At 46.1% G+C, this 27,769-nt stretch overlaps 1 gene segment (V, D, J or C); it reads right to left on the bottom strand.

Annotated features, from left to right (window-relative positions):
* Nucleotides 1–1,977: 1,977 nt before the first annotated feature.
* Nucleotides 1,978–27,084, bottom strand: LOC136322479 (probable non-functional immunoglobulin lambda variable 5-48). The segment is given in 2 exon segments: nt 1,978–2,324; nt 27,013–27,084. Coding segments are annotated over 2 exon segments (393 nt in total).
* Nucleotides 27,085–27,769: the final 685 nt, after the last annotated feature.

Below are 27,769 nucleotides of genomic sequence, written 5' to 3'. Positions count from 1 at the left end.
AAGATCCTCAGGGCCTATTGTTAATAATTCGCATTAGCCCTGTTTCGTTCCTTTTTAGTGTTTGCTACTCCATGCTCATGAGAAGGTTCGGTAATTTTCATGGGGTAAAATCGATAAATTCTAGGTTGAAAAAATAGATATCTGTTCATTATTACACCAAACAAAGAACCACAGAGGGAAAGGTATGACAGGTCATGTGGTCACAGTGGAGGAAGTGAGCAGGTGACAGGTCTGAGAGCCATGTCCTCACAGGGAGGGTCCCCCAGAACCTGGAGATCAAGGGTACTCAGAGGGTGACCTCCAGGAAGCAGAGAAAGCAGCCTCCCTGAGTGGTGAGAGTGCAGGGGACGGGCATCAAGCTCAGGCCGGGAGCAGGGCCATGCAGGGAGGCGGGAGAGGGCCCCCGAGTCTCCCAGGTCACAGATGCCAGACTTGTGCATTTCTTGTCACCTGCCCAGCAGCTCTGAGGGATATTTTGTATCTCAGTACAAAGTGACTCTGTGTGAGTTGTAAGACTAGTAATAAAAGTAAATATTTTATTGACCGTTAAAGACAGACTGAGACAAGACCATGAGGACACTTGTTTAATCATCCAGGTGACAGCAGAAGCTCTCTTATGACCAGGGGATATTGGTCAGAGGCTGATTTAAAGGCGGGTGCACTGGACCCGTGCCCTGGGCCCCAACTTCTGAAGGGCGCTGCAAAACCCCAACTTTACACTGTTTTCTAATGTGAGGGGTCCAATATTTTCATTTGTGCCCGGGGCCTCAACCAACCTTAATCTGCCTCTGGTGATGGTCACAATCAAGGACAGAGGAAAAATGGGTCTTTGAAGAGAAGAGGGCTATGATTACCTCTCTTTCCCTTGGCACAGGTGTTCTCTGAGCATGGGGTTGTATCTATCTAAGTGACAGTGATAGCCTCCTCATTAGGCTAGAGGTCAAAGGTGGTCAACAAGGCCATGTTGATCACAACCAGGAGCCACAGAAGAGGGCTGGACCCCTGACTGTCAGGCATCTTTGTCCTAGGTCACAGGTAGGGGGGTGTGCTAGCTGGGTACTCACTGTTTTTGCTGCTCCATGCTCAGGAGAAGGTGACCTCAGGCACTGGTCTATAAATGGCTTCACAGGGGTAGTGACAGACTCTAGGGAGTCCCTGCTACTGTGGTTCCAAAGCCCACCATCACCCCAGATTATTGGAAAGCTCTGTGGCGTAAGAGGGTGGGACACAGTCAGAGTCTCGGGGCTCAGGAAGCCCCCTCTTGGGAGTCCCTCAGCACTGATTGCTGTTGGCTGTAAGAGTGTCTCATCCATGGACCCACCTGACCCTCTTCCCTGGAGTGGGTTCTGCATTTCCTCAGCAAAGGTGGAGCATTCTCACCCTACTGAGACCCCTAAAAAAGATTTCTCGGCTACAGTTCACAAATTTCTCTCTTGGTAACCCCCTCTCTCCTGATTGAACAGCAGGTGCAGGTGCCCAGCAAAGGATGCACCAGTTCTGTGCTGGAAGTCCTCCCGGGCCAGAGTCGCCACCCAGGACCTCACATCTTGGTGCCTCGTCAGGGTACTCAGAGCTCTTCTGCCGCCTGTGCACAGGTGCTTGGGAGGAGGGAAGGTCACTGCTCTGACTCCTGAGGGGCAGAGCCCAGGCTGTGGAGAATGTTTTCCTACTGGGATGGTCCCCGGGTTCTGAAAAATAAAAAAAAAAGTCATTTTCTTATTCAGAGAGAAGAGCAGCAGTCCCACAAACTCAGGTTTTATAACACATAGATAACAGGCAAAATTTCAGTGACATAATGAATAATCTATTTTTAGTATTGGTATCATTTCCCTTAGACTTCAGAAATATGGAATAAAAACTTGGTATTAGATATTCTAAACCAGAAATTGCTTTCAAATATACTTTGCACGTAGAAGTTTTTTTTTATGCTAATTTGTTCTTAATCAAGGCTGTGGAGGTTGACCTTTATGTCCCACTTCACCATCGGTGTGTGTCACTGTGAGAAGCACCACTGTGCCTGATCTGACAGTAATAGTCCGCCTCGTCCTCAGGCTGCAGCCCAGAGATGAGCAGGAGCCCCACATTGGACGAGGTGTCTTTGGATCCAGAGAAGCGGCTGGGGACCCCGGAGCCCTGATGCTTATCTGAGTCTGAGTAGAACCACAGGAGATACCGGAGAGGGCTCCCTGGCTTCCACTGGTACCAGTGTATGTAGTAGTCACCAACACTGAAGCCACTGCTCAGGGTGCAGGTGAGTCTGGCTGATCCTCCAGGAGACGCAGAGAGGGAGGGTGGCTGAGTCACCACAGGCTGGGACAGGGAACCTGCAAACACAAATGGCACATGGAACAAAAACTAAAGTAAAGTTTCTCAGAGTCTGAACCAAAGTGGCTGATACAGGTTGGATGGCTGCCCTGTGTCTAGGAGGACTGTCCCTACCTGCACAGTGAGAGAGGAACACGAGGAGGAGAGGGGTCCAGGCCATGGTGCTCACAGCCCTGATCCCACAGTGGGGCTGGGCTACCCCAGGCCTCCTTTTCTTCTCCCCCCTCTGCCAGAGGAGGGGCTGCCCATGCAAATGTGTGTCCCTCAGTGACCCCCCCAGCCCCTCCCTGAGCCCTGGGGCTGAGCTCAGCTCACACCCCACACTGAGGAGCATGGAGGGTGACTTCACTCTCTAGGAAGCCCTGGGAGGAAGCACCTGCTGAGACCACACAAAGGTCCCTGCTCAGGGGACTCTGCCAGGACAGAGAGGACACAGCTGCTGAGTCTCCATCAGTGAGCACAGGGCCTATTCTGTGAGCCCCAGATTTGTTCAAGTAAATGGTCCTCAGTGAGCAGCTGTGTAGGAACCACAGGGCTCCCCAACAGTGCCCCCACCTGGTGAATATCTAAAAATGTGAAATTTATAAAAAAATAAAGAGATAACCTCTTTTAAAAATAGATAAAATGCACACTTTCATTGGAAGACACAAATTTGGCTTTGGAAGAAATAAAGAAACAGAGGAATTTTAGTATAAAAGTTAAAATGGAATGAAACTACTCTACTGAACAGCATGAGATACAGACAATTCACAAGGAAATACGACCAATCCTTCAGAGATCAGACAGGTCCCATTTAATTGCTCTATATTTTCCATCATATTTAAAAGTAAGTAGGATGTCATAGTTTTTGTCAAAATATTGATAGAGTTACTTGACATATAAATTATACAAAAACAGAAATTACAGTCCAATAACATTAAATATTGCTACAAATATTTTAAATAAAATATTAACCTATAGCCCAGTATCAGATAAATTCCATTATACACTATTACAAAGTGTGATTTATTTCAATGATGTAAGTTTTGAATTATATTAAGAAATATTTTTATATAACACAATGTATTCATACAGCAATAAATATGATCATACTGTCTCTATTGATGCAGAAAAAGCATTTGAGAAAATTAACACCAACTCTAAAAAGCCATATAAAGAGGGAAAAGTGCATTTATAATGTGGTAATAAACACTCACACACATGCATAACTTTGTACTAAATGCAGCATCTTAGTTAATCAAATGCAGAAATGGCATTTCCACAGATATCAGGAACAGGCTAAGGTCACCTTTATTTCCATTATTATGCAAGTATTAGAAAATAAAATTAAACAAGAGAAATCTATGTTTAGGTCTTAGCTTTGAGGGTAACAACCAAGTAGATATTCTTGAAGATGCAAATGGAAAGTATGACAGTCTGGTGCTGGTGCAGAAGTGACAGCAGGGATCTTCCTGCGACAAGTATTAGTGACAATGGGTGATGGAGACGTAATGGGTGGAACAAGAGGAACGAGAGTTTACCTCGGCCCTCTTCCCAGGGATGAAGAGCATGTTGAGATACCTGAGGCATAGCCCAATCCGATGTCACAATCTGCCATTCACATGGGCTGCATCACATTCATGGGGCTTTTGTCACAGAGCCAGAGGCTCCCATTGCAGATGGGGGAGCTTCTGCCCAAGGGAACTACATGCTACACAGAAGGATGTGAGGATGCGAGTCTGGTGTCACAGGATCTTCTCTGCATGGACCTGGAAGGTTAGAACCTGTCCGAGCCCCAGTGCTCCTTTCCCTAAGTCTGACGAACATGGGAGACAGCTCGAAGCTCTGTGTCCTGAGTCCCACAGGGGAAATCCGACAAAGAGCTGATTCTTATTTTCTGCACAGACTTTCCTAGCAGCTCACATCCTCCTCAGAAATGCATTCTGGGTCCTCATTGTCTATCAGGACAACATGTATCAGATTTGGCCAAAGATCACACAGAGAACAAGTAGATGACAACAATTCAAAATCATCTGCTGAGAGAGCCAGACCCAGGACCTCATAGGGTGATGAGGACTTCACAGGGCCAGGAAAGTCACCCATCACTGAGCACAGAGTGTATCCAACTGCCCTAGAGCCCCTGAGTGGATCACCCGCAGTCTGGCATTGCTCCCCCTACTGGCCACCGGGCACATCCTCCAGCCACTTGATGTCCCTGAGCACACCAGGCAGAGGGGTATTTTCACAGGAGTCTTTTCTACATCTAAGAGAGTGAGGGGAGAAAGGACTTTTCTAAGTCTCCATGGGCACAGGGATGCTTTAACATTTGGCCTTTTATCTCAATGGAAAAATGTAATTTTGTTTTCAAATTCTCAATCTCTCTCCACTATACCACTGCAGCTCCTAACGTGTCTGCTGTGCCAGGCACCCCACGTATGTGTGGTAAAAGGTAACGGGTGACACATGAACACACTAATGGCAGCAGTGCCTGAGCGCAAGTTGGGGATACAGAGGGAGCTGTCCCCAGTAGCCTGAACAGAGCTGAGGTATGTGAGTTGGGATCAGTGGGAGAGTCAGGTGATTCTCCCGGCAAAGTGGGGAGAGCGCTCACTCATGTCAGGGGTCAGGGCCGGTGCCAAGGCCAGAGAAAGGGGGAGGCCATTTGCTGCTGATGCTGGTAAATGGCCAATTGAGACCTGAGACATAGAGCTTCTGACGACGTGTATCTGCCATCTCCACACTGTCTGTTCCTAAACTTTGTGGCCGGGTCCTCACAGATCAGAAGGAGAAAGAGGAGAAGCAGATGAACCAAGGGTACAGGCACATGGCTCTTGATCAGCATGGGTCCTGGTGGGACAGCTCACCCAGTGAGCACACTGATGGCCAAGCTCCCAGGTGGCCCTGAGGGAGCTGCCAGATGATCGGAGCAATCTCAGGATTGTCACACACTGTCCCACTCTGCTCTCAGGTCCTAGCCCCTCCTGTCCTCTCTGAGACACCTGACCCTCCAGTAGAAGAGCACTGGTGTCCTGATCCTCTCTTCTGAAGCCCCATGTGATGTCACAGAGGGACCCAGGCCTGCTGGGATTGTAGACAAAGGGGGTGTGGGGTTAAGGGTGCCCCTCTCACTCCTAAGGGGCCTCAGAGACCTTGTGTTTCAGATTGATCAGCAAAACACACACAGACATTAAGTACTCATCCATTTCACTTCCAAAAATGAAGACTATTTCTCCTCAGTTTTTCACAGTCCAGATGTCCCAGTTTAAATCACTTCTTTTCTCCACTCGCTCATCTCCAGTTGCAGGAAACCCAGGCGAGACTGAAGCTGCTGTGTCTGGTCATGTACAATCTTTTAGTCTATGTTCCTGACATGGGTGGGATCAGCCTCCTCTGTCCACTGGTGTCTGTCTGGGCACACACTGTGCCCTGTCCAAGGAGCTCTGTCCTGTGTGGTCATGACTGGGCAGTGCAGGTGCCACTAGGAACAGCTAGATGGGGACAGAGAAGGGAACAGTCTTAAATAAACAGACACGTGGAAGGACATCAGATCACCACGTGCTGGTGACAGAGGTGACAACAGTCACAGTACAATCATTGCCAGCTCAGAGGGGGTTTATGGGTCTCGCTTCCTCCTGAGCACAGAGCACTGTGCGCATTGAGTCTCATCATCTGCTGGAATGTTGTCATGACCCCATTCTCAGGCCTCCCCCTCGCTCATTTTCTGAGTAGTCAGTGCAACTATCAGTTATGATTATAAATGAGACTGGCTTCTAATCTTCAATCCTGATACTGTCCCTGTTGGGTTGGGATCCTTTGATTTGTTAGAAGGAGAGAATGAGTTTAGGATGCATTTTAGTAAATACTTTCCAAAACATGTAAACAAAGACTTTGACACTGTGGATGGCAGAACCAGAAGCATTTGACCCAGCTCCCGAAGCTGGTTAGACGGAGGCAGACATCCTGGGTGATGAGCACCAGTGCCACATGATGGCGCTAAGGAGTGCAAACGACACTCCTTCCATTTCATCTCTTTCCTGTAAAGGAGACTCTGTTCAGGGAGAAACAAGGTAAGAGGAAATATCAACCATGCTCATGAACCCCCAGAATTCTGTTTGCTGAGGCTTAATGGTTGGCGTTAAAAAAATCCCTACTTCAAGGTCTGCTGTCCTGTGCACACATAGCACTGTAGGCCCTGTTCTGCAAAAAAATATATATACTTTTGTTATGTTGTTTTCTCTCTATTTTGAGCTGTAAATCAGGCCTGGACAATTGAAATCATGTGGGGAGGGGGCTGAGATATGAGGTAAGTCTGAGTCAGAACCGACAGCTCATGTGCCTATCTTGGGCCCACAGGTGCAGGAAGTCACACCTCAGTGAGGACACTGCCTGCCCAAGTGGGCAAGAGCCAGTAGAGAACATTCCTAGCCTGCCTGGCCCACAACCCTGAGCTCCCAGGCGCAGTCCACCGACGCCCCCTGCTGGTTACAGAACGCACATCCTGCAGCCCATTTCATACCACCCAGTTCTCCTGGAAGAGCTCTGGTTTTGTAGTTGAATCTTTCCAATGTCACTCACTACCCAGGGCAGTAGAATGAGCAGATCCCCTCTGTGATGTTGGGGTTGAGCCATTAATTTTTCAAGGTCATGAATGATGTCTATGCCACTCCATAAAATGCTGTTACCAGAGTTACCTGATAATTTTGTTTACTTCGTGACCCCTTCGCTCGTTACTAGTGCGTGTTTTTTGTTTTTGTTTTTGTTTTTTTTTTTTGCTCATGGACATTTTTTATTATGTATTTTAGAGAGAGAAGAATGATGAGAGTAAGTGACAGAAACATCAATCTGTTCCTGTATGTGCCCTGACCAGGGATTAAGCACACACCCTTGCATATCTGGACAATGTTCTAACTAACCCAGCTATCCAACCATGACCACACTGAGTCAAGGCTTAGTCTGAAAGTTATCCATTAATCTCAATAGTTCACTCCTGGCAATAATTTCACTTGGATGATCCTTACAGGTTGTAATATATAGTTATTATTGCTCTTGTTTGTTGTTGTTGTCGTGATGATTTCCTTTGGTTCCCAGGACCCATGGGTGTGTCCTGATTTTTCTTATGTGTCCTTTGCCATGAGAACATAGCACCATAAGGGAACAAATATCTTGTGTTCTTGATGCTTCTGCAGGTTCTCATTCCCTTTAAATGTCATACTGACAAGACTTCCTTTCTTCTAACTCTTGAGGAATTTAAAATAGTTTGTCCATTTGTGCAATTTTTCAGTAGAAAAATTAGTTTAAATATTATTATGCTAGGAACTGTACCCATTTTAGAGATTCTGTCTCCATTGTGAGATTTATTTATTTTCTGTTTGTTCTCCAATCTTCATTACCAGGCTCAAGTTCATTTGTTAAGAGCTCTATGGATTTAATGGGGATTGGATTAATAAGGTCCAGGTCCATATCAAGTAATATTTATTTTATATCCTCCCAATAGGAGAACCCACAGGGAAAGAAGAATGGACCATAGGGTTAAAGTAGAGGACGTGAGCAGGAGACAGGCCTCAGAGCCACGCCCTTTCTGGAGTGGAGCTCCCAGGGCCTGGAGGTCAGAAGCTCCTCAGAGTGTCATCTCTGAAGAAAATAAACCCCAGCTTCCCTCAGGTGTCAGGGTTCAAAGAATGAGCATCAAATCATAGGCCAGGAGCACGGGCAGGCATGGAGTTGGTAGACTCCACCTGGACAAGAGTGGCTTATTTAAGGAAATACCTAGGTGTGCAATATCTGTACTGTATGTACACATAAGAGTAGGTTTAGCTTTGTAAGAAACTGATAAAGTGTCTCCCACAGTGACGGTGGCATTTGATTTACTGGAGCATAAATGAGAGTTCCTGCTGCCCTGTGTCCTGGGAGCATCTGATGTGGTCAGTGTACTGACTTCAGGAGGGAAGGATGGATGAGGGAAGAAGAGCCTCAGGGGGGCCAGTGATGATGGAAAGAGACTTGACTTTGGATGGTGAACACACAGGATACTGTACAGATGCTGTGTCATAGAAATGGGCACTTGAAATCTGTGTACTTTTGCTCACCAATGTCAACCAATAAATTCACTAAAAATTATTTTTAAAAAAAGAAAAGAAAAGAAACATTCTCAGAGGCCTTTTGTGGGAAACGGAGCATGTATAGCAACTTAGACCCTCCCTATAGATCCCCACTCTCCTCTCCCCGTTATAGAGCTGTTTGTCCAATGCTAACCACGGTCAAGCCATTACTTCCTCCATTTCCAAATGTCACCTGAACTCATATTCATTTAACACCTTTCTTTAAATAAACCCTCTTTATTTAACTATATTTGTGTTAAAAAAAAAAAAAAAAGATGCTCTGTATCACCATGGTAAACAGGAAACCAGAAATAGAACGCAAACTTATAATCTAAACACAATGCAGATAAAGCAGTGCTGGTCCATTCTACCCAACATGGCTGCCTGGAAGAGCCCATGAACTGAGGTTAGGAGCCATTACTGAGGGAGATCAGCAGGTATGAGAGAGGCGTTAGAGACCCACTACCCCAGAAGGGGACTTTCTCCTTCCTGTAACCAGACTTTTGTGAGATCACTGGAAAAGACACTTGTGTCCTCGGCCATGTATGCAAAGGTGTACACAGCCCCTCTCTCTGTTTCCTTTCCCGTCACATGTTACTCAAAAACTAAGTACTAAAATGCTGCAACACTCCAAAAGATATATTTCTGGCTGCTCTGATGAATAAAAAAAGGTATAATTTTGATTCATTCACACTGCACAGCCACTGTTGCATGGACTGTTGTCATTTTGTTTGTTTGACAGTCTGAGGGAAAAGAGGTCAATACTCCTGACTCAATAGTCAGTGCATATTTGAGATGTTCTTGCAGCACACTGTTTGAAAGTCACTGGCTCAGGAAAATAATATTGTTGCCATTATTCATTTAAAGTGTACTTAACGTGACTCTCCCATGTGCCAGACACTGCTTAAGGTACTCAGGACAATGCAGTGAGCAAACTTTTCAAAAACCTCTTAATTTTATGAAACTTACTAACAACATTGGTCGGTTCACATTATTCTGCTGACCCCTGGGTGTCGTGGAAACGGGGGTAGTCACGGATCCAGGCTGGTCCTAACGGGTCAGGTTTCTGTTTCCTGAAGTGAGGGACATACACTTTGACGGTCTTAGAAATTATTTCCCGTGATGCATGTCCATACACTAAATTATAGAATAAGTTGGTATTCTCAGATGACCACAGGAGAAAGTCTCAATAAAGTGCTAGGATGCCTTCAGTACCTATGGGTGAAGCTTGGTGGTTACAACAGGGACTCCAGGCTGCCCTGATCCACATCCAAGCTGGGCACCTCATGTTAGTCAGCTTGGGCTTCCATAACAAGGAAAGACTACTAGAGGCTTAATCAACACAAATGATTTTCTCACAATTACAGGTCTTCCCCACCACACATTTTTGAAATTTTAATTATGTCCTAGAACGTCCTCATGCAATCTTCATCATGTGGCTGTCAGAGTGCGTGTGGGCCGTGAGGACGGTGAAGACGGTGCTGTGTAAGAAGGGGCCGCAGTCAGGCTCCCTCCAGGCTGTGCTTCCCAGTGGAGGGGCCTCAGCTGAGACCTCAGAAGATGCACAGTGGTCGGGGGTTCTCCTGGAGCGGTGACGAAGGGACAGACACAGCCAGAAGGCAGACTTTACAACAGTCCCTGAGAAGAAGTGTGAGGTGTGACTTTGCAAGCCCATCCCAGCTCGTGTCCAGAGGACATCTCTGTCTCTGGTCCTCCCATGGGAAGGTGGCCTCATGTTACTCATTCCATTGTCTCTGAGAGTAATTATATTTCTAAACAAAAATGTTCTGCTGTGTAGAGGTGAGCACTGGCTGAGTGTGTGATCTTAGCAATTATTCAGTTTATACATTTGTAAACTCAGTTATCCATGGGTTCCCACAGAGCCTGTTTTTTTTTATCACAGTAGGAGAACGATATGGCACATGACAGGCTAACATCCCTGATCACGAGGGACAATGCAAGCCACCCGCAGTGAGATATCATTCCACCCAGACAAAAGGAGTTGTGATCAAAATGAAAAGTAATATCTATTGTTCATGCAGGCATGGTGGAAATGGAATCTTTATACATTGTTGGTAGAAATTTATTCCGTGCGGTCATATTGAAAAATACCTTATAGTTCCTCAAAAAATATAATATGCATTTACCATAATGACACATAAATCCCAATCCTATATTTTGATCCAACAATTGAAAACCTCAATTTGCAAAATTAAATACAAAACATAAAACTTGCACACAAATGTCCCAAGAAAATGCATGCATGTTTCAAGCAGCACTATGCACACTGACAAAAGATGACAATGGACCCAATGTCGTGTGACGTGGTGTGGCATAGTGAATGAAACATCGGCCTAGGAGTCTGAGGACTCACGGTCGAAACTCAAAGGTTGCTGGCCTGAGCGCAGGATCATAAACATAACCCCATGGTCATTGTCTTGAGCCCAAAGGTCCCTGGACTGAATCCCAAGGTTGCTATCTTGAGCACAGATCACTGGCTTGACAAAGGGGTCACTGACTCAGCTAGAACCCCCTGTTCAAGGCAAGTATGAGAAGCAATCAATGAACAACTAAAGTGCTGCAACTATGTGTTGAAACTTCTCATCTCGTTCCCTTCCTGTCTGTCTGTCTGTCTGTCTAACCCAAACCCAAACCAAAACAAACAAACAAACAGAAAACAACCCAATGTCAGTGAGTGGATGGGCAAATGGATGGATGGGCAAACTGAACTGTGTTCATACAATGCAGTGTTACATGGCCATAGAAATGAATGACTCACCATATCACGACATTGATGGATCTCAAAAACAAGATACAAACCAATTAAGTAAAATAGAATAGTCATAAAATCGCCCCAACCTTTTGCATCTAACCTAATGAAATGTCCTCATGGGAAAATCTATACAGAGGAGAAGAGGATCAGCAGTCACAAAGGACTGAGCTGAGTGAATCAGGAATGATTTGCAAATGGGTGGAAATTTTTTTGAGGGACGATGAAATGTTCTAAAATTATACTTTGGCGATAGTGCAAAATGCAGTAACTATATTCATAACAATTATATATGCTCTAACAAATAACTTTAATATATGCATCTTGTAGTTTCACAAACCTGTTAAAAAGAGCAAGTGAGCGTCACTGCCCCTTTAAAGTTCATCTGTACTTGTAAAGTGGGCCTCTGACACTCTCCACCTGCTACAGTCACCCTCTCTGTTGTTTGTCTCAGTCTCAGGAGAGATCATGAGGAACAGGGGCAGGTTTTGGTCTGAGATTCATATGTGTCTGAATCACTGTGGTACCACCAGTGGTAGCATCGTATGCTGAGCAGTAATAGTCGGCCTCGTCCTCAGGCTGGAGGCTGGTGATGGTCAGGAAGGCCGTGTTGCCAGATTTGGAGCCAGAGAACCGATCTGGGATCCCCGAAGGTCTAGAGCTTCCGATCATCACAGTTTTGGGGGCAGCACCAGGGAGCTGTTGGTACCAGGCTGCACCATATCTTCCGACATTGTTGCTGCTCCCATCACAGGAGAGAGTGACCTTCTGTCCCACAGACCCTGACACTGAGGCTTCCTGCCTCAGCCCAGACTGCGCCCAGGACCCTGCAACAGAGTTGTAGAGACACAGAGATGTGAGACAGGTTATTTCTCACAGCTTGTTCTCATTAAATAAGAAAAAAAATGTGTCCCCCATCATCACTCCCACCCCACCCTCAGTCTGTCACCTGAGCAGTGAGCGAGGAGGGCGAGGAGGAGAGGGGTCCAGGCCATGGTGTAGATGCCCACACTCTGCTTCTGAGCCCCACATGTGAGAGAACTGCACACAGTCTCTCTTATCTTGTCCCCTCAGGGGAGGGCAGGGAGGAACCCTCATGCAAATTGTTACCTCTCTTGGGTGTTTCCAGGCTATAATTTGCTGAAAGCTGAGGGTGGGGGAGCATCTTCTGGGCACTGGGAGGTCACAGCTGCTGGTCCCAGTGAGCACAGAGCAGAGAACAAAGGTTAGGGCCCCAGGGCTTGTTCTCCAACGGAACCCCCTCAGCCCTCCCTCTGGGACAAGCCCACAGCGCCCCCTGCTGTCTGAGAGTGCAGACTCACTTGTACCTGGGAAGGAGAGACAGGAGCTGCTCAGAGAGAGACTGAGACTCTGGTCTTCAGCGCCTCCTTACACATCACCCACCCCCAGGCTAGGGACTTCTCATTCCTCAGGGGCTCCTTACTGTGCTGCAGGTGAGCCCACACCTCACTCCTTACTTCAAATACATTCACTCAGCATAAAGTCATCCTGTGCTCCCCTAGTGTTTAGATCATTATCCTTAGAGGGGCCATTAGGTAACTAATAACCCAGAAGCAATGTGACCTGCACCCAGTGAGAGAAGGGAGAAGATATTGACACCCCTATACACCCTCTCTGTGCAGGGGGATGGAGAATGAGAGACCAGACCCTACTGGTCACATTTCAATTCCCTCCTAGAAGACAGGTGTCCATAACCCTCTTCATTTGTTGTCTTTATCTTTAAACTTAAGTAAGCAGGATCTATTAATACAAATGCCCAGTAAATTCTCCCAGAACAGATCTGTATTATTTAGAGAGAACTGCTTCTCTGTGGCCCCTCTGCCCTGAGGAAGCTGATCAAGGATACCCGCCCAGATGCAACTGGAACCCACAGCCTTAGAGTGGACACCAGGGGAACGGGTCTCCACACAGGTCAGGGTGGGCTGCACGGTGCTGCTGTGTCTAGGAGTGTGGACAGGCGGGAGTGGCAAGGACAGCGACAAGGGAAATGACACAGAGTTCCAGAATTCCTGCCTCAGCCCACTAACTACTCACAGTCAACTACTTTTACTATTCCACACATCCTCCTGTGGGATCTGCTATGGTGGATATCATTCTAATTGCTTTATGAATATTAATACTTACTTTTCCTAGAGACCTAATTCACACATGTAGTCTCAATGGCGTTCATGAACTATAATCAATTATGCACACCTTTCTAGCCAAACTCTTGCATTTCAACTGCAGACTTCTATACTCATTGTTGTTAGAACTTCATGTGTTCATCTGAATGATTTACAAATGAAATCAAATCAGTGTCTATAGCACTGAATCTGACTAAAACCCACTGGATGTCATGACATTTACAATCAGGTTTCCTGGCTCTGGAACCCAAACCGTGGAGAGTGCTGACACTTAGTAGTCAGAAAAAAGTATTTTTGAATGAAAATATGAATAACTCATTAAATATATTTTTTAAATGACCATTCAAGCCTGACCTGTGGTGACGAAGTAGGATAAAGCGTCGACCTGGAACACTGAGGTCACCGGTTTGAACCCTGGGCTTGCCTGGACAAGGCGCATATGGGAGTTGATGCTTTCTGATCCTCCCCCTTTCTTTTCTCTCTGTCTCTCTCCTTCTTTCCCCTCTCTCTCTTCTTGAAACTTGAATAAATAAAGTCTTAAAAAATTGTGGTAAAATATAAAATGCCCATTCACCCTCTCTAACACACGAGAGATGTGGGATGAAGACACGGTTACAGGGTTGCTGTCATTGGTGCTGTAACCACACTCCTTGATCCCAGTCATAGACATGGACTCATGCTAAAGACATCCACCTTCCTCACCTAAATATCCAACAACCCCTCATTCTGCTTATTCTACAACAAAAATAAATCTTGACTTTTCTGTGTTCTCCTCATCGTCACTCTATCCTGAGCTTGGACACTGCCTTCTTGCCCTGGAATATGACACCAGTCCTACACCCTCCTTCCCTGTCAATGTTCTTCATTCCATTTTAATTATAATGCATATCCCAGAATTAGCTGCAAAGTATTCATCAAAACAACAGTGTCGCCTGACCAGGTGGTGCCTAGTGGAAAGAGGGTTGGACTGGGATGCGGAGGACCTGGGTTTGAGACCCCGAGGATGCCACCTTGAGCGTAGGCTCATCTGGTTTCAGCAGAGCTTGCCAGCTTGGGCCCAAGGTCTCAGGCTTGAGCAGGGGGTTACTCGGTCTGCTGGAGGCCTGAGCTCAATGCACTTATGAGAAGGCAATCAATGAACAACTAAGATGCTGCAAGAAAAAACTGATGACTGATACTTCTCATCTCTCTCCATTTCTGTCTGTCCCTATCTTCCTATCTCTCTCTCTCTCTCTGACTCTCTCTCTGTCTCTGTAAAAAAAAAACAAACCCAACAGTGTCTTCTGTAACTCTTTCCCAACCTTATTATCAGATGAATAGGACAACGACAAATTTTATTATTTATTTGAGACCTATATTCCAATGTTAGTGTGTGCTCATATTAGAGGCAATATTTGTCCACAATATGGTGAACTGAAATTTATTGTGTGAAAGCACTAAATGAAGTAAAATATTCACACAGGACTACATTTAGCTTTATTTATTTAAAATGCACAAAATAGCTAAAGATGTAAACATAAAAGGAGAATAATGGCAACTAATTGCTGGGTGGACAGACGATGGTGAATGACTGTTAATTCCTGAGTTGTCTCTCATTCTTCAGAGGGGTCAAATGTAAGATTCCACCCAGTCCCCAGATTCACGAGGGGTGATCATCCTCATCTGGCACCATGTGCAAAAGCCAGCACCCCAATGTCATGTTGTGTCCCCCATCTGGCTTTACTGGGGAAAATTACAGGAAAGGTTTCAGTAAAATCCACGGCTCTTCTACCCTCCCCTGAGCCTCCTGAGAAGCAGACGGGGTGGGACCAGGGGCAGCAGGATGGATGTGGGGTTGTCTTTCCAGACAAGTACCCACACCTGACATTATGTGTCTTTAATAAATAAAGTGGGCTAGAGGACATGGTGAGACCTGGAGAAGGAGACTCAGCGGCGGCTCCGAGGAGATGTGTGGCCATGATGGATCCACGTCCATGGCACTTGGAGACCTGAGGAGTTAGGGTCTGGTGGGGGCACAGATGGCAGTCCAACCCAGCTCAGGCAGGGCACCCTGAGAGAGACTCGGGAGTCACCTGCAGACAGACGGCAGACCCAGTACTAGGGACAGGAAAAGAGGGACAGGGACTCTGTCCTAGATGACCATTTCCAGAATGCCCTCAGCCCTTCACCTGTGCAGAGAGAAAAGTGAGGAGAGAGGACCCTAGAGTGTCTCCAGAGTTGGGACCCTACAACTCCCCACAATTTCATGATCCTCCTTTAAAGATTTGTGGGGTGGATCTCCATCATTTGATGTTCCAAAATTTTAAATGTCCCCAGCTCCCTCGACATCTTGACATAAGTTTCAGATCGAGTTGTGATGGGGAAGAGAGGGAACCCTCACAGAACCTGCATGGGTGTGAGGAAGCTGACACTGGTGTCCCTTGTGCACAAGGAGGTCACACATAGTCACGTCTCATTCGAAAAGACTTTTTTCTCAGCATCCTTTGAGCCACAGACCTACTTTCTTTGAGCCTCAGGAGGAGAATGATGGTCCCCACAGACGGGTCACAATGAGCACATGTACAAGAGAGGTGACATAACCTTTGGAGCTGGACCCTGGGAGATGGACGAGGGGAAAGCTCGACATAGTGACTGACCAGAATCACTCAGACCACCCACAGTGGTGAGTCAGACTTTCACCCTGCTTTGGGCATCGGTAACATAAGACACCTCCTTCCTCACCCATCAGCCCCAAGGGGAGAATCACAGCCCTAAGACCTGGTGATGTCTGTGTGCACATGATCAGGGTAAGAAAATGTTAGAAATAAATGAACATTCTGAAAAAAAGAAGATCTTTTCACACTATGGTGCAAACAGGTTGACTGCACAGGTGACAATAGATTTCACCCTGCATTATCCTTGGTCCCAGGCAGAACAAAGTTAACAACCACAAGCAGGGAGAGCATTGAGTGCTTTTAGTCTCACTTCCTTGTGACTCTGGAGCACTGTGTAACTCTTACTACCATTGTCTCATATAACACAGTAATAGTCCGTCTCATCCTCAGGCTGGAGCCCAGAGATGAGCAGGAGCCCTCACTGGTCAAGGCATCTTTGGATCCAGAGAAGCGGCTGGGCATCCCATAGTCCTGGTGCTTATCTGAGTCTGAGTTGATCATCAGGAGATACTGAGGAGAGCTCCCTGGCTTCTGCTGGTGCCAGTATATCCTGTACCCACCAACATCAAAGCCACTGCTCAGGGTGCAGGTGAGTCTGGCTGATGCTCCAGGAGATGCAGAGAGGGAGGGCGGCTGAGTCAGCACAGGCTGGGACAGGGAACCTGCAAACACAAATGGCACATCGGACAAGGACCAAGGTAATGTACCTTAGGGTCTGAAGGAAAGTGGCTGATCCAAGTTGGACAGCTGCCCTGTGTCTGTGAGGCCTGTTCCCACCTGCGCAGGGAGAGAGGAGCACGAGGAGGAGAGGGGTCCAGGCCATGGTGCTCACAGCCCTGAGCCCACAGTGGTGCTGGGCTGCCCCAGGCCTCCTTTTCTTCTCCCCCCTCTGCCAGAGGAGGGGCTGTCCATGCAAATGTGTGTCCCTCAGTGACCGCCCAGCCCCTCCCTGAGCCCTGGAGCTGAGCTCAGCTCACACCTCAGACTGAGGAGGATGGAGGTTGACCTCACCCCTTGGGAGAGCCCTGGGAGGAAGCACCTGCTGAGACCACACAAAGATCCCTGCTCAGGGGACTCTGCCAGGACAGAGAGGACACAGCTGTTGAGTCTCCATCAGTGAGCACAGGGCCTGTTCTGTGAGGCCCAGATTTTTTCAAGTGAATGGTCCTCGGTGAACAGCTGTGTAGGGGTCACAGGTCTGCCCCACAGTGCCCCCACCTGGCAAAATCTAAAAATGTAAAATTTATAAAAATTAAGAGATAATCTCTATTAAAGATAGATAAAATGGCCTGGCCAGGCAGTGGCGCAGTGGATGGAGCATTGGACTGGGATGCAGAAGGACCCAGGTTCGAGACCCCGAGGTTGCCAGCTTGAGCGCAGGCTCATCTGGTTTGGGCAAAGCTCAGCAGCTTGGACCCAAGGTCGATGGCTCTAGCAGGGAGTTACTCTGTCTGCTGAAGGCCCCCTGTCAGGGCACATATGGGAGGGCAGTCAATGAGCAACTAAGGTGTTGCAACGAAAAACTGATGATTGATGCTTCTCATCTCTCTTCGTTCCTGTCTGTCTGTCCCTATCTATCCCTCTCTCTGACTCTCTCTCTGTCCCTGTAAAAAAAAAAAAAAAAAAAAAAAAAAAAAAAGATAGAAAAAATGTATCTTTTATTGGAAGATAGAAATTTTGCTTTGGATGAAATAAAGTAAAAAAATAAATTTTAGTAGAAAAATTTTAAATGTAATGAAACTACTCTCCTGAACAGCGTAAGATACAATTTGCTGAGAAATTTGACCAACTTTTCAGAGATCAGAGGAGTCCAGATTAATCGTTTCATATTTGCCATCATATTGAAAAGTAGGTAGGATGTCATAGTTTTTGTTACAATATTAATTGAGTCACTTTACTTATAAATTACACAGAAAGAAATTAAGAGTCCAATAACATTGAATATTTCTATGAAATATTTTTAAAAAATATTAACCGTTATCCCAGTATCAGTTAAATAATGTGATACACTATTATGAAGCATCATTTATTACAATAATGCAAGTTTTGAGCCATATTAAGAAATATTTTTATATAACACATCATATTAATGCAGCAATAAATATGATCATAATGTTTCTATTGATGCAGAAAAAGCCTTTGAGCAAATTAACACCGACTCCAAAAAGCCATATGAAGAGGCAAACATATGCATTTATAAAGTGGTAATAAACACTCTCTCACACACAAGCATAACTTTGTGCTAAATGCAGCATCTTAGTTAATCAAATGGGGAAGTGGCACTTCCACAAATATCAGGAGCAGGCTAAGGTGAACTTTATCTCCATTATTATGTAAGTATTAGACAATGAAGTTAAACAAGATAAATCTATATTTAGATCTCAGCTTTGAGGATAACAGCCAGGTGTACATTCTTGAAGATCAAATAGAAGGTATGGTCTTAGCCAGTGTGGTGTTTGTTGGTGCGAAAACGACAGCAGGAACCTCCCTGTGACAAGTATTGGTAAGACTGGGTGACAGAGGTGTAATGAGTGGAACAAGAGGAGCAAGCAGTGACTTCGGCCCTCTTCCCAGGGAGGAAGAGCATGTTGAGAAACCTGAGGCATCGCCCAGGTCCGATGTCACAATCTGCCATTCATACAGGCTACATCACATTCATGGGGCTTCTGTCCCCAAACCAGAATCCCCGCACTGCAGAGGCTCCTGGTGCAGACAGTGGGAAGCTTCTGCCCCAGGGAACAACATGCTGACACAGAAGGATGTGAGTCTGGTGTCACAGGACCTGCTCTGCATGGACCTGGGAGGTCAGACCCTATCCGAGCCCTGGTGCTCCTTTCCCTAAGTCTGATGAGCATGAGGAGACAGCTCGAAGCTCTGTGTTCTGAGTCTCACAGGGGAAATCCGACAAAGAGCTGATTTTTATTTTCTACACAGACTTTCCTAATAGCCCACGTCCTCAGAAATGCATTCTGGGTCCTCATTGTCTATCAGGACAACATGTATCAGATTTGGCCAAAGATCACACAGAGAACAAGTAGATGACAACAATTCAAAATCATCTGCTGAGAGAGCCACACCCCAGACCTCATAGGGTGCTGAGGATTTCACAAGGCCAGGAAAGTCACCCATCAATGAGCACAGAGTGTATCCAACTGCCCTAGAGCCCCTGAGTGGATCACCTGCAGTCTGGCATTGCTCCCCCTACTGGCCACCGGGCACATCCTCCAGCCACTTGATGTCCCTGAGCACACCAGGCAGAGGGGTATTTTCACAGGAGTCTTTTCTACATCTAAGAGTGAGGGGAGAAAGGACCTTTCTAAGTCTCCATGGAAACAGTGATACTTTAACACTTGGACTTTTATCTCAATGGAAAAATAAAATTGTGTTTTCAAATTGTCAATCCCTGTCCATTGTCACACTGTAGCTCCTAACGTGTCTGCTGTGCCAGGCACCTCACATATGTGTGGTAACAGGTAATAGGTGACACATGAACACACATATGCCAACACTGCCTGAGTGCATCTTAGGGGTACAGAGGGAGCTGACCCCAGTAGCCTGAACAGAGCTGAGGTGGGTGAGTTGGGATCAGTGGGAGAGGCAGGTGATTCTCCCGGCAAAGGGGGGAGAGTGCTCACTCATGTCAGCGGTCAGGGCTGGTGCCAAGGCCAGAGAAAGGGGGAGGCCGATTACTGCTGATGCTGATAAATGGCCAATTGAAACCTGAAGGTAGAGCCTCTGATCATGTATCTGCCATCTCCACACTGTCTGTTCCTGCCCTCCATGCCCCGGATCCTCACAGACCAGACAGAGAAGGAGGAGGAGATGAGCCCGGGGAAGATACACCTGGCTATTGATCAGCATGAGTCCTGGCGGGACAGCTCACCCAGTGAGCACACTGATGGCCAAGCTCCTGGATGACCCTGAAGAAGCTGCCAGCTGGTCGGAGCAAGCTCAGGATTGTCACACACTGTCCCACTCTGCCCTCACACTTCAACCCCTCCTGTCCTCTCTGACACACCGGGCCCTCCAGGAGAACAGCACTGGTGTCCTGATCCTCCTTTCTGAAGCCCCTTGTGACATCACAGAGGGACCCAGGGCCACTGGGATTGTAGACAAAGGGGTTGTGGGGCTAAAGGGTGTTTTTCTCTCACTCCTAGGGAGGCTCAAAGACCTTGTGTTTCAGGTTGATCAGCAAAGTACACACAGACATTTATTACATCCTCTATTTCACCTCCAAAAATAAAGACTTTCTTCTCAGTATTTGATAGTCCCAATGCCCCAGTTGAAAACACTTCTTTTCCTTACACTTTTCTCTCCAGTTGCTGGAAACACAGGTGAGATCTGAGGCTGATGAGTCCGGTCAAGTGCGGTCTTTAAGTCTTTGTTCCTGCACGGCCAGGTGCAGGAACCGAGGATAAAACATTTGCTGTAGTGTAGACACTCTGTGCCGGAGGTCTGTAGGCCAAAACAACAGAACTCCAGCACAGGGCGTCTAGTTCTGGGAGTTCCGGTTAGGCCTTTTTTCTCAAAGTGACACACCACCCAAGTTATGCTTGGTTTTATGGCGAATTTTGACACACCAAGCTCAAAAGATTGCCCATCACTGTAATAGACAGTTCACCCTTTTCCCCAGTGAGGACCAGACTAGAGGGTTAATGTCACTGTCACTGCTGGGGTCTATGTGACTCTGGAGATTAATGGATGACAAAATCTTCACATTCCAATACACAAAGCTGTAGTTTCTTCATAATTTTGCCTCCCTGTCCCCATCTCTGAGGCTGAGTTCTGGTGTCAGATTTATATTTTCCAGAATGGTGTTGGCCCGCTCAGCCCTGCTGTGTCAGGGGAGACTGGAGAGGGCTCCCTGACTTCTGCTGACACCAGCATATCCTGTGTCCCTGACACTGACGTCACTGCTCAGGGTGCAAGGGGTGTCCCATTGGGTCAGGGATACAGAGAGGGAGGCCACTGATTTGGCACTGGCTAGCAATAAAAACTGCAAACACAGGCATGGGTATATAATTAATATATACAGTGGTACCTTGAGATACAAATTTAATTCATTCTGTAACCAAGCTCGTAAGTCAGTCAACTCATATATCAAACTGCCAATACTGGCCCCATGCACCAACGCACCAACTAGTGGCAGCTTCCAGAATCATGACTCGTATCTCAGAATTTAGCTCATATCTCGAACAAAAATGCAGACCGAGTCACAGCTCGTATCTTAAAAATTCATATGTTGGTCTGTTTGTATTTCAAGGTACCACCATACATATATAATGTAGAAAATTATATATAGTTAGATGTATTGCTCACAAAAATTAGGGGATATTTCAAAATAAATATAAAGCTATAAAATATCCCCTAATTTTTGTGAGCAGTGTAGATAGATAGGTAGATAGATAGATAGATAGATAGATAGATAGATAGAGGTTACCAGGCAAACAAAAATGCTTGCCTCAAAAAAGCCATCCTTTGGGAGCTCAAAAGAAGCTTCTCAAGAACCACAGTAAATGCCCTGGCCGGTTGGCTCAGCGGTAGAGCGTCGACCTGGCGTGCGGGGGACTCGGGTTTAATTCCGGCCAGGGCACATAGGAGAAGCGCCCATTTGCTTCTCCACCCCCCCTCCTTCCTCTCTGTCTCTCTCTTCCCCTCCCGCAACCAAGGCTCCATTGGAGCAAAGATGGCCCGGGTGCTGGGGATGGCTCCTTGGCCTCTGCCCCAGACGCTAGAGTGGCTCTGGTCGCGGCAGAGCAACGCCCCAGAGGGGCAGAGCATCGCCTCCTGGTGGGCAGAGCATCGCCCCTGGTGGGCGTGCCGGGTGGATCCCGGTCGGGCGTATGCAGGTGTCTGTCTGACTGTCTCTCCCCGTTTCCAGCTTCAGAAAAAACAAACAAACAAACAAAAACCCACAGCAAAGGCCAGAATGTCCCCTCCTATGAACTTCAAACCATCTCGATGACGGCTGCACCATGCAGAGACAGAGCTCCCAGGACAGCGACGTGGGGCAGGGGTGGGCACCCCTACAGCTCTGCTCCATGTGTCCAGCATTTCAGGACAGAGAACACATTCATTCAGTCACTCAAAAAGTAGAGGAATCTATTTGAATTTTCAACTTCCAATTAGACCCAACATATTTTGTCAAAGGACCCTCATATCACAAGGAGGAGACAGGGGCAGACTATGTGCCGGAGGTAAGAAGCCTGTGGCCCAGGTTGGGACAGAAGACATTTTATTAGCTGAGCTGCCGACAAGGCCTGGAGACTCACTCTTGGAACCTGAGTGTCACACCCATCCCGGTAGAGCAGGTGCTCAGGGCATTTCCTGAGGGCTCTTATAAAAAGTCCCCAGGCACACTTGTTATAAAGTAACTTACTTTAATCTAAGGTTTACATAGAGACACTGAGTCAGGATACAGAAGAAATTTTAGGAGGAGATTTATTAATAAGCCACTTACACAGGGTATAGCTAACCTAAATCATGCAGCCTTGATTATAGTCCTCAGGTTGGTTATTTAGACATGATCACATACTGGTTGGGGGGAAAAGGAGGGGAGCATGATACAAAAGTGATTTACTGATAAGCTTACAACATTTATCTATAGGATCTATTAAAAGAAAAAACATTTCTACATATTAAGTCTACAAGATAACTTAATAGTGATAAATGTTTTACATATGGGACACACTAGTAGTAAATATTATTTTACATTTGAACACAGTAGTGATAAATGTCATTTTACATATCAAAGACATTCCCAAATCTTTCAGGGTTTATACTTATCTTTGTTGCCACTACAGTGGGAAATGAAATGTTTTAGCTTAGGATAAAGAAAGAAGCTAAATGAAGTTACCTTTGCTAAAAGTGTTGGGGCTAGCTTATTAGGAAACCTAGTTTACAACTTTTATACATATAAAGAATTTCAAAAGAGATGATTATTAGAAAGCATGTAAAATGTTACAGAATTCAGGTTTTTCAAGCACGGGGAGTGGGTTTTTGATCCTTTGTCTAGAGCAGTGGTTCTCAGAGTGTGCGCCAGGGCACACTGGTGCACCCTAGAAGATTTCCACGTGCACCCTATGGTATTCCAGAGAAATATGTGCCTGTTGGGGACCAAAAAATCAACAGGGTTTTTGGAGTTTAGATTTTTGGGGGACAGAGGTGTGGGGAATTGGCTGTAAACTGACAGTCTGCCCAACCCCCCACCTTACTTGCATGATTAGGTTGCAAAAGGCTGTTAAGCTGTGGTGCTGGGTTGTTTACACTACCCCCCATGTTCCCTAGAAGGACTGGAGGCAAGTTTGTTCTATCCTTTGTTTGGTGTAAAGTTAAAATGATATGTATGGTGGGGGTTTTGGATTGATGATTAAACATAAGGAATTGTCTCTAGAAGCCTTTTGGATTTCTATAAAAGAAGAATATGTGGAAATATTTTTAAAAGCTTTGAACATTTTACTACAATTTTCAACATACTATTTGTGTGAATTAGGGTTTTCTACCCTCAACAAAATTAAGAGTAAAAAGAGAGAAATTCTCCAATGAATTGATGAGGAAATGAGAGTTTGCATATCAAATATACACCCAAACATTGAAGAAATCACTAGAACACATCAGACTCATGTTTCTCATAAACACAAGAATAAAAAAAATTAACACATTAGCGCCGAGACCTGCTGAGTTTACTAAATCTTACTAAGAGTGTATCTATATATAAAAAAGACAACTTTTTTGTAATTTTTTTTTATTTTTAATGCCTCTTTTTTACAAATTCTAAAAAGCATAACTCAAAAAATGTAACATAAAAATGTTTTTTAATGTTAGAATAAATTTAATTTTGTCATATTTATTTTATTTACCAGAAAAGAATGCTTGGACTTTATATTTTTCCTTAATATTTGACTTAATTATTGTAATGTATTTCTCAGAAATTTATATATAGTGCGTCTACGATTATTTGTAGGATTTTAAATGCGCCCGACTTCAGAAGGTCTGAGAACCACTGGTCTAGAGGTATGCGTCACTCTCATGGCTCCAGGAGGGGAGGAAGAGTCATAGGAGTTTTTAATTAAGATATGTAAACATTGTCTCCTAAGGCTCTTAGGGAAGGGGAAGATAATTCTCCCTTCTTTGCTCTGTCTAGCAAGTAGTGGCCTCAGTCCTTCCAGTTAAATTATGATTAACTACTAACTAACTTTTTGCCCCTTTAATCTCTTTCTCTTGGGTTTTTTTTCTCCTCAGAAGGGAGGGGGAAGGGGAGGCCTGGCTCTTCTTTTTGAAATATCAGTATCAACAGTTTTGCAGTTCCTTGACACCCTATCAAACACTCCTCCTGTCTCCAGGGTTCCCGCTGAGGGACAGTCTGCCTCCTGATGATTCTGACCCTGAGGATGTTGGGTTAGCACAGAGTGATTCCTGAGTTCTGGGGGACAGGAGCCTGAGAACTGCAGAGCCCAGGGGGGTGTGCACTCAGAGAGAGGAGGGCGTGTGTGTGTGTGTGTGCGCGCGCGCGCATGTGCACGAGGATGTGTATGTGTGTGAATGAGCAATGGATCTGTGGATCTGACACTATCTTCTGGGAAACAGTCCTGAATTGTGCCCCAGAGTGTGAGAGAGAGACAGGTGTGTATGTCCAATGCACTTCATGGAGCCATTTCCTCAGAGAGCAAGCATGAGGACAAATGGCCTCTTGTCCCTCATTGCCTTTCAGTCCCATGAGGGTAGTTCTTCATGCAAACCCATTCCTGGGGCTCATTCTCTGTAAGACCTTCCAGGTCCTGGAGGCTGCAGCTAAGAAGGCCAGTGTGTTAGAAGCCACTTCTCCTGGACCAGGATGAAATTTAGGCAAGGAGGAGAAATTTGGTGCAGATTAGCTCTGACAACACTCCCACTTAATCAGCAGTCCAGGAACTGCAGAGTCAGGGAAATCTGTCCATGTTCCTCCTTCAAGCCCAGGACGCTCAGCTGTGGGGTCTCAGGACTCAGGAAGCACAGGGCGGGAATGAGCACACAGCCCCCTTCTTCCTGCCCACACACCACAGCAGTGCCAGATAGCCAGTCCTTCCTTTGTTTATGACATCAAATTTGTAATTCTGAAGGATGAATAACAAATACATCAACATTTTCTATGAATAAATACTCAAAGGTTGGATGGACACATCATTTTAAGAAAAAAGCAGGCCCTGGCCATTTGGCTCAGTGGATAGAACATTGACCCTGCATATGGATATCCCAGGGTTGATCCCGATCAGGGCACACAGGAGACACAATTATCTGCTTCTCTTCCCCTCCCTCCCCTGCTTGTCTCTCTTCTCCTCTTGCTCATTTGTTCTAAACATCAGCCTCAGGTTCTGAGTATAGATCCTTAGATTTGAGCATCAGTCCCAGTGAGAGTTTTGAGTGGATTCCATTCAGGGTGAATGTGGAAGTCTATCTCCCCTCCTCTAGAAAAGAAAGAAAGAAAAAGAAAGAAAGAAAGAAGAAAGAAGAAAGAAAGAAAGAAAGAAAGAAAGAAAGAAAGAAAGAAAGAAAGAAAGAAAGAAAGAAAGGAGGGAGGGAGGGAGGGAGGGAGGGAGGGAGGGAGGGAGGGAGGAAGGAAAAGAAAGAAATAAAGAGACTCTGACAGCCTAACCAGGCAGTGACGCAGTGGATAGAGCATCGGACTGGGATGCAGAGGACTCGGGTTCAAGACCCCGAGATTGCCAGCTTGAGTGAGGGCTCATCTGGTTTGAGGAAAAGCCCACCAGCTTGAACCCAGGGTCGCTGGCTCCAGCAAGGGGTTACTTGGTCTGCTGAAAGCCCATGGTCAAGGCACATATGAGAAAGCAATCAATGAACAACTAAGGTGTTGCAACACGCAATGATAAACTAATGATTGATGCTTCTCATCTCTCTCCATTCCTGTCTGTCTGTCCCTGTCTATCCCTCTCTCTGACTCACTCTCTGTCTCTGTAAAAAATAAATAAATAAATAAAAATTAAAAAAAAATTAAAGAGACTCTGACAATCATCCTTCCTGTAGCCAGAGCCGGGGAATGAAGACTCCAGCAAGACCTTGCCAGTTTCTCTGACACTAAGTGGGGATGGAGTGAAGACATGAAGGGCCAGAGGGAGAGACCAGGAGGAGGAGGGTCATGAACAGAAGAGAGACAAAAAGAGACGGAGGGGCTGTCAGTGATGGTCTGTGGATCTGGGTCCAGTTAGACTTAAAGACTGATCCAGAGAGAGGAAACTGTCTGTGACCAGGGTGAGTATTAACACAGCACTATGGACATGTCATTACCAACACAATATTAACGCTTTGTGGCATAAGTTTTGAGGGTGAACATGACTGACGTGGTCGTCATGTGTAGTAGACACAGACACAGTGTTAATTTGTTTACTTACTACTACCCTGTGGGCAATTGGGCTCTATTACCTCACCTGCAATGCCCTGCACTACATAACGAAGTTACTCATTTATGTCCATGAACCAGTGTAACTGTGCAGTCGACCCTCAGTGAGGCATCTCCACAGAAGTTTTATAATAAAAGAGGCTCAGAAACAAGGACTGTGTGCCCAGGGGTTTTTGTCTCACTTCCTCATCATCTGAGACACTGTGGGTAACGCTGCTCCCACTATTATGATATGTAACACAGTAATAGTCTGCCTCGTCCTCAGGCTGGAGCCCAGAGATGAGCAGGAGCCCCACATTGGCCGAGGTGTCTTTGGATCCAGAGAAATGGCTAGGGACCCCTGAGCCCTGGCCCTTCTCTGAGTCTGACTTGTATTGCAGGAGATACCGGAGAGGGCTCCCTGGTTTCTGTTGGTGCCAGGATATCCAGTATCCATCAACATTGAAGCCACTGCTCAGGGTGCAGGTGAGTCTGGCTGATGCTCCCAATGACGCAGAAAGGGAGGTTGGCTGAGTCAGCAAAGGCTGGGACAGGGAACCTGCAAACAAAAATGGCACATAGAGCAAAGACCAAAGTAATTCTAAGGGGCTGAGGCAAAGTGGCTGACACAGATTAAATGGCTGCCTTGTGTCTGGAAGGTTGTCCCTACCTGTACAGTGAGAGAGGAGCACGAGGAGGAGAGGGGTCCAGGCCATGGTGCTCACAGCCCTGAGCCCACAGTGAGGCTGGCCTACCCCAGGCTTCCTTTTCTTCTTCCCCCTCTGCCAGAGGTGGGGCTGTTCATGCAAATGTGTGTCCCTCAGTGACCACGCAGCCCTTCCCTGAGCCTGGTGCTGAGCTCAGCTCACACCCCACACTGAGGAGGAGGGAGTTTGGCGTCACCTCTTGGGAGAGCCTTGGGAAGAAACACCTGCTGAGACCACGCAGAGTTGGGCTCAGGGGACACTACAAGTTTGTAGTGAGAACAGCTTCTTAGTCCCCATCAGGGAGCACAGAGCCCAGCCCTCAGGCCCTAGCTTTATTGAGTAAATAGTTCTTACCAGCTGTGGTGGGAATTCAGGAAAGTCACACAGCGCCTCCTGCTGGTCACGCAACACACATCTTCTCATGGCCAAAGGGCCTGGGTTCCCTGCTTGTTACTGCAGCTCACCAGGTCACTGTATCTATTCACACACCCATGGTTTGATTCCTAAAAAATACACTACCGTATGATTCGGCTATTTCAAATCTGGGTGTTTATCTGCTCCTAAAAAATACTAGCTCAAAAAGATGCATGCACCCCAATGCTCATGGCAGCATTACTTACAAAAGCCAAGATATTGAAACAACCTAATGTTCATCAATAAATGAATACATATATGAATATATATGAATATTCTTCATTTCTAAAAATAGATAGAATTTTT

This window comes from Saccopteryx bilineata, chromosome 2 (assembly GCF_036850765.1).
Source record: "Saccopteryx bilineata isolate mSacBil1 chromosome 2, mSacBil1_pri_phased_curated, whole genome shotgun sequence".
Lineage (NCBI taxonomy): Eukaryota > Metazoa > Chordata > Mammalia > Chiroptera > Emballonuridae > Saccopteryx > Saccopteryx bilineata.
The sequence above is the reverse complement of the archived record's forward strand: the minus strand, read 5'-3'. Positions and strand labels throughout refer to the sequence as shown.